At 30.0% G+C, this 18,291-nt stretch overlaps 4 protein-coding genes and 1 long non-coding RNA gene across 6 annotated transcripts; 2 read left to right on the top strand and 3 right to left on the bottom strand.

Moving 5' to 3' along the window:
• Positions 1-100: 100 nt before the first annotated feature.
• LOC117211064 (putative cystathionine gamma-lyase 2) lies at positions 101-2,859 on the bottom strand. Of its 2 annotated transcripts, none has more exons than XM_033454635.1 (8): positions 2,809-2,859; positions 2,294-2,428; positions 1,732-2,019; positions 1,493-1,627; positions 1,291-1,426; positions 1,057-1,209; positions 741-906; positions 101-666 (listed from the first exon to the last, which is right to left on the bottom strand). In XM_033454635.1, the coding sequence occupies exons 1-8, from the start codon at positions 2,842-2,844 to the stop codon at positions 522-524; spliced, it is 1,194 nt and encodes a 397-aa protein (XP_033310526.1). In that variant the 5' UTR covers positions 2,845-2,859; the 3' UTR covers positions 101-521. The 2 variants fall into 2 exon arrangements, with proteins under 2 accessions (XP_033310526.1, XP_033310527.1); XM_033454636.1 differs by lacking the exon at positions 2,809-2,859 and adding an exon at positions 2,711-2,795.
• A 765-nt stretch (positions 2,860-3,624) lies between these two features.
• On the top strand, positions 3,625-6,472 carry LOC117211095 (transmembrane protein 59-like). Its single transcript, XM_033454679.1, has 4 exons — positions 3,625-3,899; positions 3,986-4,100; positions 4,331-4,614; positions 4,890-6,472. Exons 1-4 carry the CDS (start codon positions 3,759-3,761, stop codon positions 5,217-5,219), a joined length of 870 nt encoding a protein of 289 aa, XP_033310570.1. The 5' UTR covers positions 3,625-3,758; the 3' UTR covers positions 5,220-6,472.
• A 453-nt stretch (positions 6,473-6,925) lies between these two features.
• Positions 6,926-11,935, bottom strand: LOC117211093. Its single transcript, XM_033454676.1, has 5 exons — positions 8,630-11,935; positions 8,321-8,531; positions 8,141-8,250; positions 7,701-8,075; positions 6,926-7,618 (listed from the first exon to the last, which is right to left on the bottom strand). The coding sequence occupies exons 1-5, from the start codon at positions 9,761-9,763 to the stop codon at positions 7,472-7,474; spliced, it is 1,977 nt and encodes a 658-aa protein (XP_033310567.1). The 5' UTR covers positions 9,764-11,935; the 3' UTR covers positions 6,926-7,471.
• LOC117211096 lies at positions 11,855-12,799 on the top strand. Its single transcript, XR_004488203.1, has 2 exons — positions 11,855-11,992; positions 12,418-12,799. It is a non-coding gene; the product is annotated as an uncharacterized LOC117211096 (long non-coding RNA).
• Positions 12,800-12,898: 99 nt separating this feature from the next.
• On the bottom strand, positions 12,899-17,495 carry LOC117211092 (uncharacterized protein PF11_0213-like). The gene is made up of 8 exons (XM_033454675.1): positions 15,785-17,495; positions 15,622-15,712; positions 14,256-15,298; positions 13,961-14,174; positions 13,731-13,892; positions 13,363-13,651; positions 13,106-13,301; positions 12,899-13,028 (listed from the first exon to the last, which is right to left on the bottom strand). Exons 1-8 carry the CDS (start codon positions 17,126-17,128, stop codon positions 12,960-12,962), a joined length of 3,408 nt encoding a protein of 1,135 aa, XP_033310566.1. The 5' UTR covers positions 17,129-17,495; the 3' UTR covers positions 12,899-12,959.
• Between the last annotated feature and the right edge of the window lie 796 nt (positions 17,496-18,291).

Below are 18,291 nucleotides of genomic sequence, written 5' to 3'. Positions count from 1 at the left end.
ATTATTTTTCTACACAGTTTAAAAATATTAATATACAATTGTCTAAAATCCTCTAAATTCAATGGGTATTGTACAACATTGTACAATTTTTTCATACAAAGAATAGATGATATAAAAATATATACAGGATACGGCACTATTAGAATAAATGGTGTACATATAATAATGTACATTATGAAACATGCGAACATCAGTGTAGTGTGGAATGTTAAAATATGAATGGCAATATAACCTTCCCAAAAAATTAATTAATTTCAAAAGACAACACGTATAGTATCATAATTTTCTATCATAGTAAATTAAGTTGGCTCCTACTGTATTAACACATTGACTGTTATGATGACTGGCATTATGTTGATATCAAAATTAATTACATGTAAATTAAATAAAAAATTATTCATAAAATTTTTACTATTTCTAATAGTTATAGTTTAAAATATTAAATGCACCATAAAGTGCTTGAACAACTTTTCTTTTTAGTAAAGTATTATGTAGAAAATCATCCGGCAATCAACATATGTTTACAAACTAGCTTTAAGAGCTTGATCAAGGTCAGTTAAAAGGTCTAGTTCTGTTTCAAGACCAATAGATAAACGAATTAACTTGTCAGTAATGCCTAATGTTGCTCTAGCTTCTTCAGGTACCGAAGCATGAGTCATCACGCACCTATGCAAGAAATTAAAACAATAAAAATGGTGGAAAGACTTATATGTATTGATGATAAACTACCATTTACTCACGGTAATTCAGCAAGAGATTCATAACCACCAAGTGATTCTGCTAATGTAAATACTTTTAAGGCCTTTAAAAATTTGCTGGAATCACCTTTTAGATAAAATGAAACCATTCCACTATGACCAGAAGTTTGTTTAAGAGCAATTTCATGCTGTGGATGTGAGGGAAGGTCTACAATTAAATTTTACATTTTACAAGATGACGAAAGATATCAGTTACATACTATCTAATTGTAGGGAATATTGTGTTACATTTTTCTAAAATTGTATGAGATGTTAAAACATAAAAGTTATAAATTTAATACTTCATAAAGATACATACATGGATGGATTACTTTTTCTACACAAGGATGCGATTCTAAAAATTGTGCAACTGCTAACCCATTTTTCATATGTTGCTGCATTCTAATTTCCAGAGTTTTTAAACTCCGATTAACCAAAGAACAATCTACAGGAGATGGAACAACACCCATAGCTAACATAAAAATTGGAAATTATATAGAAAATTAGCTAAAACTAAAATTAAAGAAATATTAGGGATGTAATTCAAAAGTACCATTTTGAAGAAATGCAAGTCTTTGTGCTAGATCATCTCTATTTGTAATTGTTGCACCCATAATAACATCTGAATGTCCATTCATGTACTTCGTTAGAGAATATATTACAATATCTGCTCCAAAATTTAATGGTTTCTATAAAAAATATAAAACATAAATTATGTAATCATGTTATAGTGGTAAATAAAATGTACTACTCACCTGAAAATAACATGTTAGGAAAGTATTATCTACTACTACAATAATTTCAGCATCTTTTTGTTTGACTGCTTGAACAACAGCCTGAATATCAACTAACTTTAGTAGAGGATTAGTTGGTGTCTCTAACCAAACCATCTAAAAAATATAAATGTATAATTCATATGTCTTAAACAATATCAAAATTTGTTTATTATTATAATTAATATTATAAAAAATAAAATTTCAAAATTTCTCCACACCTTTGTATTAGGTTTTATATTGGTTATAACATTATTAATATCTGACATATCTACAAATGTAACTGTATTATTTTGCCTGCATAAACATTTTTGGAAAAAACGATTAGTTCCACCATAAATATCATCTGCAGATATAATATGATCTCCTGCATTTAATAATGAAGTTACTACTGTTGTAGCACCTAAACCTGATGCAAAAGTTAATGCATATTTTCCATTTTCTAGAGCAGCTAAACAAGTTTGTAAAACATTTCTTGTGGGATTGTTACTTCTTCCATAATCATAACCCTAGAATTTAATATAACATATAACATTAATAAATGATAAAATAATGACCCAAATAGTAAGTATATAAAATTTAACTGTTTATGATTTTTATCAACTATGATTAATAGTCACTTGATAATACAATTGGTATTAATTTTAAAAATTAAAAATGTTTAATTTATGTATAACTTATATAAGTACTCACATTTTCATTATGTTATAATACTATAAGATACATTAATAATTTATGAAATATCACTGAAACTAATTTAGTTTTAAAATAAAATGCATTTACCTTAGTTTGCCCAGGTCCATCCTGACGAAAAGTAGTGGACATTACAATAGGAGGTACTACTTCCCAATGATTCCATTGTAATGGATCTTGTCCGGCATGAATAGCTTTTGTGGCAAAACCCATTTCTGTTGACATCTTGTTAAGTGCATTTATTATATAATTAACAGTAATTTTTATTGAATAAAATGAATTTTAGATAACAGAATATTATTGACAATGAGATTTGGCACATTATCATTAATCATATATAATTTGATCTCAATTACATCATGTTCAAGTTATAATAAATGCCATTTTTTCTTTTTTTAATAGTTTCATTGAAAGATTAAGATTTGAATTTTTTGATATATATATATTGTTATTATCGAGCAAAAAGAAATTCATCCATTATATCTAAGATAAAAATGTATTACTTACTTCAGTTATTTTTAAAGATTTTTAAAAGTAACAGATAGGTTAAAAACTTATATAAATTAGAATTTATATTAATGTTTGAAGAATTTTGGCACACGTACTTTTATTATATTCAATATAAAATGATAACCTCGCATACAACAGTGCCTACTTACAATCTGTTAGCTAGACACTTCACGTGTCATCAATCAGAAAATTACTACTAAGTGCCACTGATAAAAGATTGATAAAACACGAAGCTCCTCGTAATTGCTTCAAATCCTACAAATTTTACATACGTCATAAGCTCACGATATGTATCGAATTATATTGCATTATCGAGATATCGCTATCGCAATTCAAATATTATAAAATAGGAATTTTACTTGAATCTATATTAAATAAAGAATAATAGCATTTAGTTTTTTTCTTAAGATCTTTGTTATATGTTATATGTTAATATTTCTAGTGAATTTTTGATAGATAAAGAAAACAATTATAAAACAATTGAAAATAATTTGTTATTAATTATTTCAACATTTTATCTCAACAATCAAATCAACATTGACAAACATTATAACATTTGTCTTAATTTACTATATGTAGTTTACACTGCTTTTTATCTTTAGTAATTTTTTTCAGTACTACTGTTAATCTAGAACTTAAAAATAAAATTTGTAAAAAAGAAATCATAATATATCTTTGTAACATAATATATCATAACTTCAAATCTCAAAGAAAGATTTTGGTTTAATAAAAAGTTACTAACATAGAATAATATTTTATGAAGCTCGTATGAAGCTTTTATTCATAATTTTACTAATGCATAGAAAATGTTACAGATTAGCGAATGACATGCATTTATAATTCCGAAAAATAATATTGGTTGATTCTTATAGACGACAAACATGTCGACCAATGCGACGCATCCCACCATAATTAAATCGATATTTATTCGATTATTCGAGGAGCTATCAACCTTCTCTCAGTGAAGTCTCTCCGTCTAACGAATTATTTTGATTGATACGCTAAATACTCTTTTACAGAATACAGAACACAACAGTTCTCTGAGATGAAAAAAGAAAAGGGAATTATTTCGTTGCTGTTATTATTTATTATAAGTCTTGTACGTGGTGATATGTTTTGTAATCTTGTAAATCGAGAAGATCCGTGCATTAACTTGTGCGAAAAAACACCATTATCTTTTACAAATGTACGCGTTATCAGCAAATATATGTTTATAAGTTACATATTATGAACTGATACATTAATGATGACGATGACGTTCATTAATTCTAGAGTAAATATGTCAAATCATGTTGTCAGCGAGGATGTAGATTCTTCAATTTAGTGGATTTAAATTATGGATTAGAACTAAACAGCTTAAATGGTACTAGGGATGCCTGTGAAGCTTGTATGTAAAGCATATAATGATTATAATAGCATTTAAATTAAAACTAAATCTAATTTTAATTATAAAATAAAATATATAGTATAATATTTCATATAATTACTAATTTAAAAGATTATTTTTGCATGCCAACTAAAAATATTTTTTATAATGTAAATTACTTTCTAAAAAATTACGTAAGATTATTGTAACTAATAAATTTCTAAATAAAATATTTCTTCATTTTGTTGTAGCATGTGCAGAAGCATATACAGCTCCTCAAGATCGCTATGCATGTAGCACTGGTTGTGATTTCATGGCCAAACAACGTGTTTCAGATTTGTTATCACTATTTTCTGTTGCTGTCTATATAGAGGAAGGTGTAGATTCCAATTTACTTGTAATGTCACCTGATATACCTGAAAATGATATTTTGAGTGATCCAGGTTTGCGGAAGGAACTTTTCCCAGGATGGTGGGATTTTAATGGATTTAAATTGCCACAAACATATATTAAGACTGTTCCATTAGATGCTGGGGTAAGTTTTTAACTGTGTATTTTATAATAAAAATTTAAATGATACAGTTTTAATCATTTATTGAAGGTATCAATGAAACTAAATATATATATATATATAATTCAATGAAACAAAAGTTTCTTGTTAATTTAATATTTCTATTTTTTAAATTTATTTTATTTTAATCATAATATATATTTCGTTTTCGATATTTATCCTGTTTGGAAATTTCACTTTATGTAGAATATATTTATTTATTATAAGTCATATAAATCTGATTGATCATGATATGATAGACAGTGGATTATGGTGTACCATCAGACTACTCTGGAGAAAATGACCAATCAGCTTCAGTACCTGGATCTGATTGGCTTCAGTGTGCTTCGAAACATATTGGACTACCACATTGGCTTTTAGCCTCTGCTATTGCAGCAGCAGCATTGTCTGCATTTTGGTTATGTTTATATCCAGAAAAACCTACTGATCCTTTTAAAGAAATACTTATTGAAAAATCTGATATTTCTCCAACAGCTACATTATATGTACACGAAGCACCATTTCATAAACAGCCTCCACCAAAATATTTTGATAGCGTAGATCCTGCAGAAATTAATATCAAAGTTTAGCTAGAACCTTCAACTTTATAATTTTTTCAATAATTTTGAAGGTTGTTGAAATTTCAGTATAATAACGCTGTTTTCAAGAAATTGTTTATATTATGTATCATAGATTGTTGTGAATACTACAATTATTAAGAAGTATCTGCACTTTCAATTTTCAACAAAATTATTCATAGACAAAAGATAATCCTCTAAGAATATATGTGTATAAAAATAAGACTTTAAAAAGTTAATTGAGATTTTGAAACATACATATGAAAATTAAAATCAAAATAAATGATAAAATAGGTAATAAAATATTTTGTGGGGAAAATTTATGGTTGAATAAATGGTGATATATGATAAAATTATTTTGTACAGAATAACATTGTTTTTATAATAACAGATCTTATTATTCTTCTTTTCCCAATAGATAAAGTAACTGAAATCAGTATTGAAATAAAACTTGCAAAGTAAAAAGGTATATGCACATGTATAAGACTGCAAATTATGTACTTTATTAATAATTGAGTAAGGATTAAAAACTTTTGTATTTGTATCAATATATTATTTTGTTAAATATAATGTATAAATATAAGAAAATTTATGTATGATCATTGAAAGCAATTGCTTTTGGGAAGTTTTGTTTTATTGTTCTTACATTGGTTATTCATTTTAATAATGATAAATTTTATTTTACATTTAAGTACAGTCAGCTTGTTTCAAGATGTTTGTATATTTAATGAATGCACGTATTCTTTTGTATCTTTTATATCCTATATTATAGTAGTTTAATAAGTTTAAAACCGTAAAGATAAATTTTGGAGTAAAAGGGTATGTATTTGTAAAAATTATAGTTAGAAATTTATTTTATCAACTTATCTCAACTTTTATTTTACATGGGGAAATGTGAAATATTGCAATTATAAAAACAAATATGATACAATGTATAGTTGAGCGAACTCTAAAACATTATGTATGATATTATGTTGTATCATTTAAATACATGATATCATGTCATTGTAATTATTGAAATATGGTTTGAGGCTTTTCGATAGTACATGTCGACTACATTATGCAGTAATATATAAATTTCATATTTTTTCTCAACAAACTAAAATTAATATATAATTATGTAACCAATGTAAGACATTACTTAAAAATAATTAAAAAAGTCACAATGTCTTTATCCTTTAGTAGAATATTATGAATTATTGAATATGCAATGTTTAACAATTTAATGTAATTTAAAATAAAGGGTCAATGAAATAGTTACACAATTATTAGTGTATTTATGTTTCAAAAAATGATATCTTTTTCGTATTACTGTAACGTTAAAGTGATAAAATATATCATGGTCTTATTCAGAATAAATATTGATATATATTGATGTAAATGTTACAAATACGATGCTAAGATGATACATTAATGTTATAAATTTTTTGATGAACTAGTTTATAAACAAGTTTTATGTGTCTTGTATATAATTATAGGAATTGATTTCAAAATTTGCTCTATAAAAAATGAGGAAACTTTTTTAATGTTTAATATCGATACCGAAAACTAAAGTAATTATAAGTCTTTGAAAAATTGTCAGATATATTTAAAACTTTAATATGTTATGAAAATTGTAACGGAAATTGAAGATAAATGTTTCTTTTAATTATATAAGATGCAATATGCTGTAAATATTAATATAATTAAAGGATAAGAAAGTATATTTCAAACCAAAGTATCATGTTCCTTACATAGGGTAGTGCTAATTTATTGTATTAATATTTATTATCTCATTATACACTGCAAAAATAAAAAAAAAGATAAGGTATGCAAATAGTACTTTTTATTATACTCCATATTCGCACTATTTTATTCAAACAGAACAATTTTTAGAATTCTTATTATGAGACAGGAAGTTAACTTTAACACGTAACAAGTGACAAGATTAGCACCTTTTAAAATGTTGATTACAATCATCGAACATAAGTATATTCTACTGTAATAAGGAAGTTTTATATTAATAATAAGTCATTTAATCTATTTAATGCAAAAAATTGTGTACAAAAAACAAATAACTATTTTGAAATTCTTTTATTATTTTTTACGTCAGTTAGAAGTTTTCTATGATAAAGAATTATTTTTTTAATTCAAGATAACCACAATATGTACAGTATAAAAAAGTATCCTGAATCAAAAAAATATTTAATTCTTAAATATAAAAGGAATCAATTTGTACAGTATAATTAACTTTGTTTAAATATTATCCTAAGTAATTAAAGCATTTACAGCCAATAAAGTTTCGGATCATCTCTTCTCACTTGTAATTTTAATACATGTCTATATATTTTTAATGCAGGACCTAGAAGTAAATCAAGTCCACTTAACACATCAGACCGTTTCAGTAATAATAAAGAACTGCCATCAATGTCCTGAAATACATATCAATATATGAAATATTTAATAATAGATACCAGATAACACAAGTTCTTTTTAGAAACAGAAGAAAAGTACCTGTTGTCTGAATACTTCTGCTTCTTTCGGAAAAAGTCTTGCAAAATATTGATATACTTGTTCAGATGTCCAATTAGAAGCATCAGGTATATTTGGATCAATTCCATCTCTTGGACCATCATCTTCCATTTGGTCGGAAGATCCTCTAGCAGGGGAAACTTGAGGACTTAAAACTGGGGGTAACACAGGCGGATTTGATGGCGTATCAGGTCTGCTAGTAACCAGATTAATATTCTGGTTTATATTTGTTTTATATTGTTTTTGAACACAATCATTGCACTGCCACTTTGAATTTGATTTAGGAATTATTATACGTGGTGTGTGGCAATAATAATGGTAAGCATCATCACAAGTAAAACATGTTGCAAGTGGTCCCTGTAAAATTAAGCTATATTACAATTGGGAAAAAGTTGTTAATATATTTTTTATAATCTACTTACAGCGTCTGAGGTTTCACAACATATTGTACAACTCTTGCAACGTTCACATTGCCAATTGCTACCTGCTTTTTGAATCATTTCTTCTGGACTATAAATACAACTTGGATGTGCTATAAATAAATGAAAATATATTAAATCATTAATTTAAAACATTTATCATATTTTCAAATACGATAATACCTCGTACAGTACAATCACGACAAGCAACTAAAGTCTCTTGCTTTTCTTTGGCACAAAGACTACATTGTCTACAAGGTCCATCCTTAACAGTTGTTTTAGAAGAATCCTGCGATTCTTGAGGTATAGAAGATTTATTTTGCGAGCCTGGTTGTCTTCCACGTTTTCTTTTTACAAGATTATTGTCAGAAGGATCAAATACTTTTTTTGCTCTCTGGAACGAAATTGTATTTTCAATTTTTTCAACATATACAAATCGAATTAAAAACCTTAAGCAATCAATTATATTTAAAAAATAGAAAAGATACATACCTTTCTACGAGCACTACGAAAGCCCCCAACATTAGTGTTGGATGGCGTAGGCGAAGGATTAGTGGAACTTCTCCCCGCATCCTCGTCCTCTCGTTCTTCGCTCAAATGTCCAGTCTCTTCTCTCTTTTCTTTTTGCGAATTTATTTCTTCTTTATTATCTTTTTGGTAGTCCTCAAATTTGATCTCTATGTCCATAGGGTCGTCTGTTCGAACTAGTAGGCGCTGTTTACGCTCAGCTTTCGACGACCTTTTAAGGTTATGAGTCTGATTATCCGTATTTTTTGAGTCTTCTTTCACGTCTTCAACGGAGGTTTGCGGTGGCTCCTGCGGTTCTCGTTCTTTCAAAGAATCGTGTTCTACTGATGATTCGGTATTTTCGTTTCTTCCAACGATTATCTCGAAACATTCTTCTTTTCTGATCTGTGGATCAGATTTGGGGCTTGCCTGACGCGAGGACCTCGGTGTATTCGACCTAGAGTCCGTAATCGTCAGGTTTTCTGTTTCGTCAAAATCATAAAGACCACCTGTGGTTGATGAAACAGTTTGTAATTCCTTACGTCGCACGTTTCCATTCTCAAGGGTAAAAGATTCTCGATGTGGCTCAGCGGTGGTTGTCATGTCAGACGTCGCCACCAACGAGTAATTGCCGTTAGAAAGACGCGTCAAATTACCACTTGCTACTTCTTTTCCAAGAAAATCTTCTACCATACGTCTAGAAGTAGGATTTGAGACACCATCAAGCAACTGTTCAATCAATCTGTAAGCTGGTACACCTTGATCAAGGTAATCTGGCTCCTCGACAACGAGTTCTGCCACGGCACCCGCTACCATCCCGGAGTTTAATTTCTCTTTGACGAAACCCTCCGGTCGATTTTTGTAAAGCTGTAACCGTGACCATTTCGAGGCATTTCGGTAACTAGTATTACCCTTATAGTCGACTTGTATCACTTTTTCTGCTTCGATTAACCGATGAAGATCGGCTATGGTGTCCCGTGCATCCACCGAAAACTTCCTTAGTAAGTAGTTGCAGATGCGATCAGCGTCGGGTCGCGCCTTTCGTCGACGCAACTGATCTATTGCCTCCAGGATTTGCTCCTCATGGAGTATTTGCGTTTCTACTCGGTGTTGCTGCATTATTACGCGTCGATAAAATCTTCTCTGCCACAATAGTATATCTGACAATTTCTATTCACACGATCGTTAAAAAGAACATAGGACCAATGTAAATTCGTTTCACGATGATCTCTGCACGTTTTCACGGTGCTCGATGCATTCGCGCGTGATGTCATAACGACCGGCAAAATTCTATATATTGCGCGTATACATCCGCTCTTACTTTATCATTTAGTTGATTTTCGCATAAATGTCCGCTCTGTTTTCGAAATGATTCTTCTTAGAACGTAACATGAAAGCGAAACTCTTGCAACCGTATACCTATCTCAATTTATTATCGCGTAAATATCGAAAGTTCTTGATTACCATTCGAAACAATGGGTAGATAAAATGTCGATCATTCTTGCGGTGGAAACAGTCCGCTCCGCTTCGTATCAAGCGCAGAATCGTTCTTACACATATAAACAAGTGGAAGCAATACGTTATAATAAAAACGTGTATCTCAATATATTTCTACGTATACGGATTGTCTAGTCGCTTTTTTTTTCAACTGTACAAGCATATCGGATTGAAATGAGAAAAATAACACGACCGATGAAACTCGTTAACGTGATGCAATATTATCGATTGCACGGATCGACCAAGTCAATAACGTGCAAAATCTATGGCGCATTCGGAACGCGCGAAATGTCCGCTAACTGTTTGGCGTTAATCAGCCGAGTAAAGCGATTAAACGCGGCTAGGAAAACGAAGCTCACGAATTATCACTTTCTACCGTCTTATGTCCGATACCGGGAGAGAATTTCGAATCGCGTACCACAAATGCGCTGATCCATTGTTGGACTGAAGCCGAGAGAGGTGTATACGACGGCGACGAAGAAGCAATCTGACAAAGTCAGGTCGTCCGCCGCTGCTGGATCGAACATCGAACTGCAGCGCGACGCATTTCACACCCTTTACACGCACTTTTAACGACGTCAGGATACTTTCGTGTCCACGTACGTAACTTCCTTCCGGTAATCGTCCTCACTGACGATTTAAAATTCGAACAAATCGTTATCGAGGTATCGCAGTCCGAACAAAGAGAACTGTCTTCGTATTAATTCGAAATTGCTTGCTATCTTTCTCTTTTGTTTCGCTTGTGAAAATCCACCGATCCATGCACCCATAAATAATGCCTTCTTCACGAGGACGAAACGGTATAACCGGGGAATAATCGCACTACATACGTGCCAAGTGACCGTCGAACGTTTTCGCCACGCGCCAATCGTCCAACAAAACGGATACCTTTCCTCTTTCGCTGATCTCTCTCGCTCACCGTTTGTCCAACAACTTTTCCACAGTATTGGATCTCTTTCTGTAAGCGCGCTTCGCGACAGGCCACTTCGATACACGCGACTAAACGATACACCACGATTTTATGAGTCCACAGTCCTTATGTGCATGCCACACCAACGCGTATTCGCGCTTACGTGTATATATGTTATACGCGTATATGCGTATACGTACCACGCGGGATATATCGTCGCCGGTTGCGTTCCCTGTACGATACCTTTGTACGTGTTGACACTGTGTACAAACCGTTCGCTAAATCTTTCTACGCTCTATCACCTCGATCGTATGCGATGACAAGTACTACAATTTTAAGAATATCGATAAGCTTAGACAATCGTATCGCACAATAGCTATCGCAGCACACGGCAAACCTGCGAGACGCGGTCTTTTACCGAGGTAGACTCGGTGCGCGCCAGCCTCTTTTCTTACTCCCGGTTCGACCAGACAAAAATCATTGCGAATCCACGCACACCTACAACAACATCGATTCGCTTATTACAAATCGCTTTCACTTCGATCAGTTACGAATTTTTTTCATCATTTCCTATGTCGTTCCGCGATAGTTTCACGAACATCGCATAACTCCGATGTAGCGCAACGCGTGAGACGCGCTCTTTTCCTAGAGGCGGCCTCTTGTGCGCGCCGCGCTACCTCTGCTCGTTTCTACAGAACGCCCAAAAAGATCGAACTCGGAGAAACTGTGACGCACTTCACCTCACTGCCACTGTCACTTCCGAGAATTCTCAAAAAATCGTTTGCATCGCCGATTAACTTTCCAAACGAGCTGCTTTCACAAATTATTTCGACAAAAGCGAAGAGCGCGAAGCCGGGTGCGGCTACACGCAAGTGTGGACGGTCCGCCGCTGGAGTACGGAACACGCGGAGCGCACTTTTTGCGGGGACTGGTCCGTGCAGGTACGGCGATGTCTTTCTTAACACCCTGTAGGAATCGGCTTCTGCGCATTGCTTTACCAATTTTACAGTTATTCTAATAACACCTTTTCTTTTTCCTTTCCTACCTATTGTTATTTAACTATGTAATTTTGTCACCTTCTTATTGAAGTAATTCAATTAATAGAACATAGTTTTTTGAAAAATATTGATAGATATTCACGGAAAAAAGATTTTAGGAATTTTACTCTTAATAACCACTTTTTTTCATATTTTGCTAAATATTTAGTACGGTATGATATATTACGCAGAATTAAGCGATAATTTATTATATATAAGTTTAAAGCATAATGTATTTTTTGTAAATTTCAATTGAAATAAAAGTATGTCTTGGAAGAAAATTTTTTCTATGATTTACATGTGGTACGTTACTGTGTCTGTGATTTTAGAAACGACCGTGACGTATCGGCCATTCCCGAGCGCTGCTATCCTCGTTCCCGGCCGAGTAGCTCCCTTTTGAGCCTGCTTTCAGATCGACGGATCTGACGCAACAGATCATAAGCAAATTTTAAGATATGTTGCACGTGGCACAATTTAAATACGCTTATTTTTGTAGAAGCTTTTGATACCAGGCTCCGTTTGAAACGCGTAGAATTGAACTTTTCGAAGGTAACAAGAGTATCGAGAAAAGTATATAAACTGTTGATTATGAAAATACAAATACTTAATGCGCAAAATAACGTACGATACAATATTAGATATATTTTGTATAAGAAAATATAGATTATAACTTTTTACGTTAGACTAACAAATATGCCCCATAGTAGTAAATGGATAAATAAAAGAAGGAAAATGGTAATTGTTTCGTGTTTCAAATATTTTATTGTAAAACACTGTAAAAAAATGTAAATGTAAAAAATACACACGTTGTAAAAAGCTTTATGTATGTTTAATAATACAACCATTATCAATTATAAAGGAATTTTATAAATTAAATATAGCTGTTTTCTTTGTCCATCACATTTGTACTTGTAAAACTGTGCCGCTGAAGTTTTGAAATCTGTTAAAAAAATACTATAATTTAATTACTATTTACAAATATGGATGAGTATTATTAAAATACGATTTTGTACATACCAAATTGGTCGGCTTTACTTTATGGATAAGTTTGTTACTATCCCTTAACGGACTTCGCTGGATATTGTTTCCATTTTTGACCTCAAATGAAGAATGTAATTGTTTTCTTATAGGAGGTGTTTGTGCTTTTGGAATACCAGATTCTGTTGGTCGTCGTTTAGGTGTCGTTTTCTTTGGAGATGGTAATTTATTACTTCTAAAAAATAAATTACTTTTTATTGTTCTAAGTTTTCAGATATAATATAAGTTCAACATACCTTCTTGGACTATTATTTAGCCCACTGTTATTACTGACATTTACACGTGTAGTTACTGGTGAAATGTCACAAGAAAAGTTACGTTTTTTTGGGCTGTTAGCTATATGCGACTGTACTTTCCGCGTTTTAGAATGTTCAGTATCTGGAGTTGATGAAGCTACCGGTTTTGAAGATCGCGATTTTTTTACTGGTTGAGGTCCGTTGGTTGTGGAATTAGGTGTACTACTAATTATCTTATGAGGTGGTGTTGTACTTCCAATAGATGAAGTTATTTTTTTATTAATATTTTCTGCAAAAAAGCCAAATAAAATATTAGTATAATAAGGAAAAATAGAAATATAATTTTTTTTATTTATTTAACAATATACCTCTTTTTTGCATATTTCCTATAGGAAGAATAGCTTTCATTGGCCCCTTTTTATTTATTATATCAATGTCTATCTTCTTCTTCAATCTATTTTTAACTGTACATATCATCGAAGTTTTCTCTTTCTGTAGATCTAAGATTGCTCCCGTTTTAGTTTGCGTATCTAAAAGGAGATATAAATTAATTATCTTAAATATTTTTCTTGTCAATGTTATAAAAACAAAAAATTACCTCTTGGTAATTGATTTTTATTGTTATTTATAATGACTTTTTTATTCAATACTGGGCTAACAAAACCAGGATCACTAGGAAAACGTTTTGTTACTTCCTTCAATTGAGATGTATCTTTATTGGTAGATATTAATGAACCTGATTGAGTCTCAACTGGTGGTGTTTGAGATACAGATACGCTTCTTCTAATAAAATTTTTACTAATTGTTTGCTTCTAAAATAGACATCATCATCTATATTAATTTATTAGGCAATTTATTAAAATTTTGCAATTTTTTTATAGTATTATGCTTACTTTTGATCCTAAGTTTAAACTCAATCTATTAACCGATTTCGATAGAAATGATGACTGCTTCTCATTTTCAGATTTTAGTTTTGATTTTTTTGGAGTTTGTTGAATTTCTATATAATCATTCTTATTTTTTGTATCTTTATCAACATTACAATTATTGGAAGCAACATTCAATACCTTTTCTAAATTTTTAAGTATATTCAAAGTTGGATGTTCTTCAGTCTGTCTACATATTAATTTTCCTATGTTTGCAAGCAGTTCGATTACCACTTTTTCGTTCAATGGACTGTTATTTTTCTCTTTACAAGAAGAATCGTTTTCAGATATTTTTTGAGCACTAAATTCATTTTTATCTTTTTCTTTGTTTATGTTTTCAATATTTATTTCGATTCCTGAAGTTTCACATTTTTGTTTCTTATTTATATTACTTAAGTACTTTTGATTATCAATACATTTACTCGTATTTACATTATTTACATTAATGTCTTCAAAGAATACTGATTCTTTAATACTTTCTGTTGAATCACCAGTCAAATTACCTTCTTTACTATATTCCATATTATTTTCTGCCACATTTTTAATTACTTCCAAATTACTACTTGATTTTGGTGGACTCTTTGATAAATTATTGGTTGTGTTAAAATAAGTAGTTAATAATTCGGTATTGTTCTCACAATTAATACCTAAAACTTTCTCCAAATTTTCCAATAATTTATTTGCTTCTATATTCTTTTCTGTTCTGATTAATTTTTTAAGGTCTAGTAAAAGTGTTACTGCTGTAGTACGTTTTTCCATTGATATTGGTTCAACAAGTTCCATTTCTAAATCTTCCATATCTTTTTTTATTTTATTACTAAATTCGTCTTTTCTATCTTTATATGACTCATTATCTTTATTCTCTGTAATTTTTATATTTTTTGATTTTGATCCAGCTCCATCAGGAGATACAGGCAATTCAATTAAATTTTCTGAAGTTTCATCATCAAATGCTGGTAACAACTCTAATGTCCATGAAGGATTGCTTGTAATGAGATCATCAATGCTTGCTAAACAATAAAATGCAAAATACATATCATTTTAAATTATTGTTGCAAATGTATATTTAAACTATGTATACATTTAAGTATCAATTTTGCTTATTTTAAAAATATATTCTAGTACCGATCATTTCTATATTTTTTGTTTTAGTTATTTAAGGCTTAATTATTGATCTCTTTTATTATCTACCCTTGCTACATTTTCTGGTATTAAAATTTTATTAGATTAACATTATCCAAAGAAGTTAATGAGAATTAGATTTTTGATAAGCAACATTGATGTGGTACTTATTATATGTATTTAAAAAATATTGAATGTAATAAAAACTTACAGCCCGAACTGGTTTTTATGGCCAATTCTTCAAAAGTTTTTGCAAGAAGTTTTGCTTCCTGAAGTATTGATTTATTAATCTTATTTCCTTCCTGTAAAGTAAAAATGAACTAAGAAATGTTTTTTTGACAAATAATTTTTTATATATAAATTAGGAAACTTACAAGGAATACAGAATCTGACGATGTATCTGAAATAGTACTTTTATGGTGTTCATTGCTACAATTACTGTCTGGTGTGAAAACATCAACATCTATTAATTTATTATTTATATCACACATTTCATTTTTTTCAGTTACAGTTGTACATTCTTTTATATCACTGGGAGAATTATATGTGAGTTCATCTTTATTACTGGTACAATTTTGAGGAATGTGAATCCCTGATAATCTTGCTTTAAGTTTATTAAATCGGTCTGTTAAATCAGACAATGAGGATCTTGTTGATACATTTGCTACAGAAATCTCTAAATTCTTTGTTGGTGATAATGCAGATTCTCTTTCCTTATTATGATCTTCACCTTCAGTTAATTTTGTATTTCCTGATCTTTCTGACGAACAACTTTCTAGGAATGTTCGATTCATAGTTCCATTTGATAACATTAGTGATGAACTAATATTTGAGGAAACAGAATTTAATTTAGGTATAGAAGAAATATTTGACAAATTTGAAGATATAGAACTTCTACTATCACTTTTTAAAAATCCTTCATTTAGCATGTCAAGTGAATTTAAGGAAGAGATGTTACTTGCACTATTAGAATTAGTTCTTAATGATGCAGATAGTGATATTTGATGTAGACATTCTGATCTCTTTGGAGATGTTCCTCCTTGTGAAAAAGAACGCCTAGATTTTGCAATTTTCAAAGTTGCATTAGGAACTAACATTTCTTTTTGTAAAGTAGATTTTATTTCATTTTTATTTGATTCACTGTTTTCTTCAAATAATATATCATTCATCACAGATTGATTCAAGATGGATAAATCAAGATCTTGAACATTAATGGTAGGTATAACATTATCTGATTTAAAATTATTGCTTAATATATTAGTATTACCTGAATTAACAATTATACTTTTACTAGTTATTTTATTAGCTTCTGCATTGCCTAGATTTAATTTGTCATTAATCAAAAACTCATCTAATGTTTTATTCAGTTTTAACTTTTGTCTATTTTTCTTCTTAGAAACACGACTATCTGGTAAATCAAAGGAACCTGATCTTAAATAAGTATTCTTTTTGCATTTTACTTTCAATGCTTTTTCTAAAGTTATTTCAAAAGGATCATCCTTTTTCTGAATATATTCCGTAGTTTTATGTAGCACCATATCAAAAGGATTATTCTCTAAACTATCACGTTTTCCTATCATTAGAGAACTTGTTTCGTTCATTCGAGTATTATAGTTATTGCATATAATATCTGCAGGAGCTGGTATTAAAGGCGATGCAAGTCTTGAACTTAATGAACCCTTTCTGTCAGGGCTATCTAAATCTATAAGATCACACATATTCGCGTTTTTCTGTTTACGACGTTTGAGATCTTCACTTCCAATAATAGTATTACAATGTTGTCATACCAATTAAATGTTCCTAAAATCGTAACGAAATTTTATGATACATATTATTATTATTATTATTATTTGCAAACACCGTTGTCACAATCTGTAAATATGTGAGTTGTTTCTCAACAAATACATAATTTCTTGATGTATATTCAATTTCACTTTGATCATTGATATTTAAAAATCATTTATGTTATATGAATACCACCTTAAATATAAATTGTTTATTTTTTGTATAATATTCACGTATTCGGAGATACTAACGTCTAAGTCTAGATACTTACAGTTACTATTACAGACAATTTAAAAGTTTTTACTCTACTGCCCCCTAGTAGATATTTAAAAACTAAATGCTAAACGGAAGTTATTTATAACGTATTTCAAGATAATTTAAGAAACAAAAATAAATATATGCAAAAACTATTAACAAGTTAAAAAATTATTCTAGCATAGAAACTTAATTTCTAGATCATAAAAATTATAAAAGAATTACCATTCCCTACTACTACAAGCATATTCACATTTCTCATTAGCGTTCTTGATTTCCTACAGTATTAAATCATATGAGTAAAATAGATTATTATTATCACATTAAAGTATGCAAAATATTTTAATATGGATAAATGATATCTTTTCTTTAAATTAACATTGAATTCTAAATATATGAGTATAAATGTATGAAATTTATGAGCATCGTGAACTGTTTATAGAAACTATTTATTTATATTATCTCTACTTATGTAATTCAAGATTACCGGATAATAAACAACTCGTTATGGTATCCTTGAAATATTTATTCAGATATAAGAGAATCTACATTGTAAAACAACAAAAATGATTTAGCGATAATATCTAATGTATAAAATTATAATAAGAACTTATAATTTATATTACTATTTTTATATATATTTAAATTTTACATAATCTCTGTATAAAAAACTAAATTTAAAATCTGGCAATTTATTTAAATACCAGCAAGTTTTATTATATATATATATAAAATCGAAACTTTTATATTTCCCTTCTTTTTATACAAGTTTTCTAGTAAAAGTCAAAGATTGTCGATGCGTTTCACTAGTAGTTAAACGTTCCGCTATTGGCGGGGACTT

Source organism: Bombus bifarius, unplaced genomic scaffold (genome assembly GCF_011952205.1).
Source record: "Bombus bifarius isolate JDL3187 unplaced genomic scaffold, Bbif_JDL3187 scf7180000008216, whole genome shotgun sequence".
Lineage (NCBI taxonomy): Eukaryota > Metazoa > Arthropoda > Insecta > Hymenoptera > Apidae > Bombus > Bombus bifarius.
This window is presented reverse-complemented; position numbering and strand designations above follow the sequence as displayed.

Coding starts and splice junctions, on each gene's coding strand:
- LOC117211092 (XM_033454675.1), bottom strand. CDS start 17,128: ATGTGTGATCTTATAGATTTAGATAGCCCTGACAGAAAGGGTTCATTA. Junction 13,652..13,730: donor AGGAAATATGCAAAAAAGAG/GTATATTGTTAA, acceptor GCTTTTTTGCAG/AAAATATTAATAAAAAAATA. Junction 13,029..13,105: donor AAGTAAAGCCGACCAATTTG/GTATGTACAAAA, acceptor TTTTTTTAACAG/ATTTCAAAACTTCAGCGGCA.
- LOC117211093 (XM_033454676.1), bottom strand. CDS start 9,763: ATGCAGCAACACCGAGTAGAAACGCAAATACTCCATGAGGAGCAAATC. Junction 8,532..8,629: donor TTCGTAGTGCTCGTAGAAAG/GTATGTATCTTT, acceptor ATTTCGTTCCAG/AGAGCAAAAAAAGTATTTGA. Junction 8,076..8,140: donor GTTGTGAAACCTCAGACGCT/GTAAGTAGATTA, acceptor TTAATTTTACAG/GGACCACTTGCAACATGTTT.
- LOC117211064 (XM_033454635.1), bottom strand. CDS start 2,844: ATGCGAGGTTATCATTTTATATTGAATATAATAAAA. Junction 1,210..1,290: donor ACTTGCATTTCTTCAAAATG/GTACTTTTGAAT, acceptor TTTTTATGTTAG/CTATGGGTGTTGTTCCATCT. Junction 907..1,056: donor AGAAAAAGTAATCCATCCAT/GTATGTATCTTT, acceptor ATTTAATTGTAG/ACCTTCCCTCACATCCACAG.
- LOC117211095 (XM_033454679.1), top strand. CDS start 3,759: ATGAAAAAAGAAAAGGGAATTATTTCGTTGCTGTTATTATTTATTATA. Junction 3,900..3,985: donor CACCATTATCTTTTACAAAT/GTACGCGTTATC, acceptor CATTAATTCTAG/AGTAAATATGTCAAATCATG. Junction 4,615..4,889: donor CTGTTCCATTAGATGCTGGG/GTAAGTTTTTAA, acceptor ATGATATGATAG/ACAGTGGATTATGGTGTACC.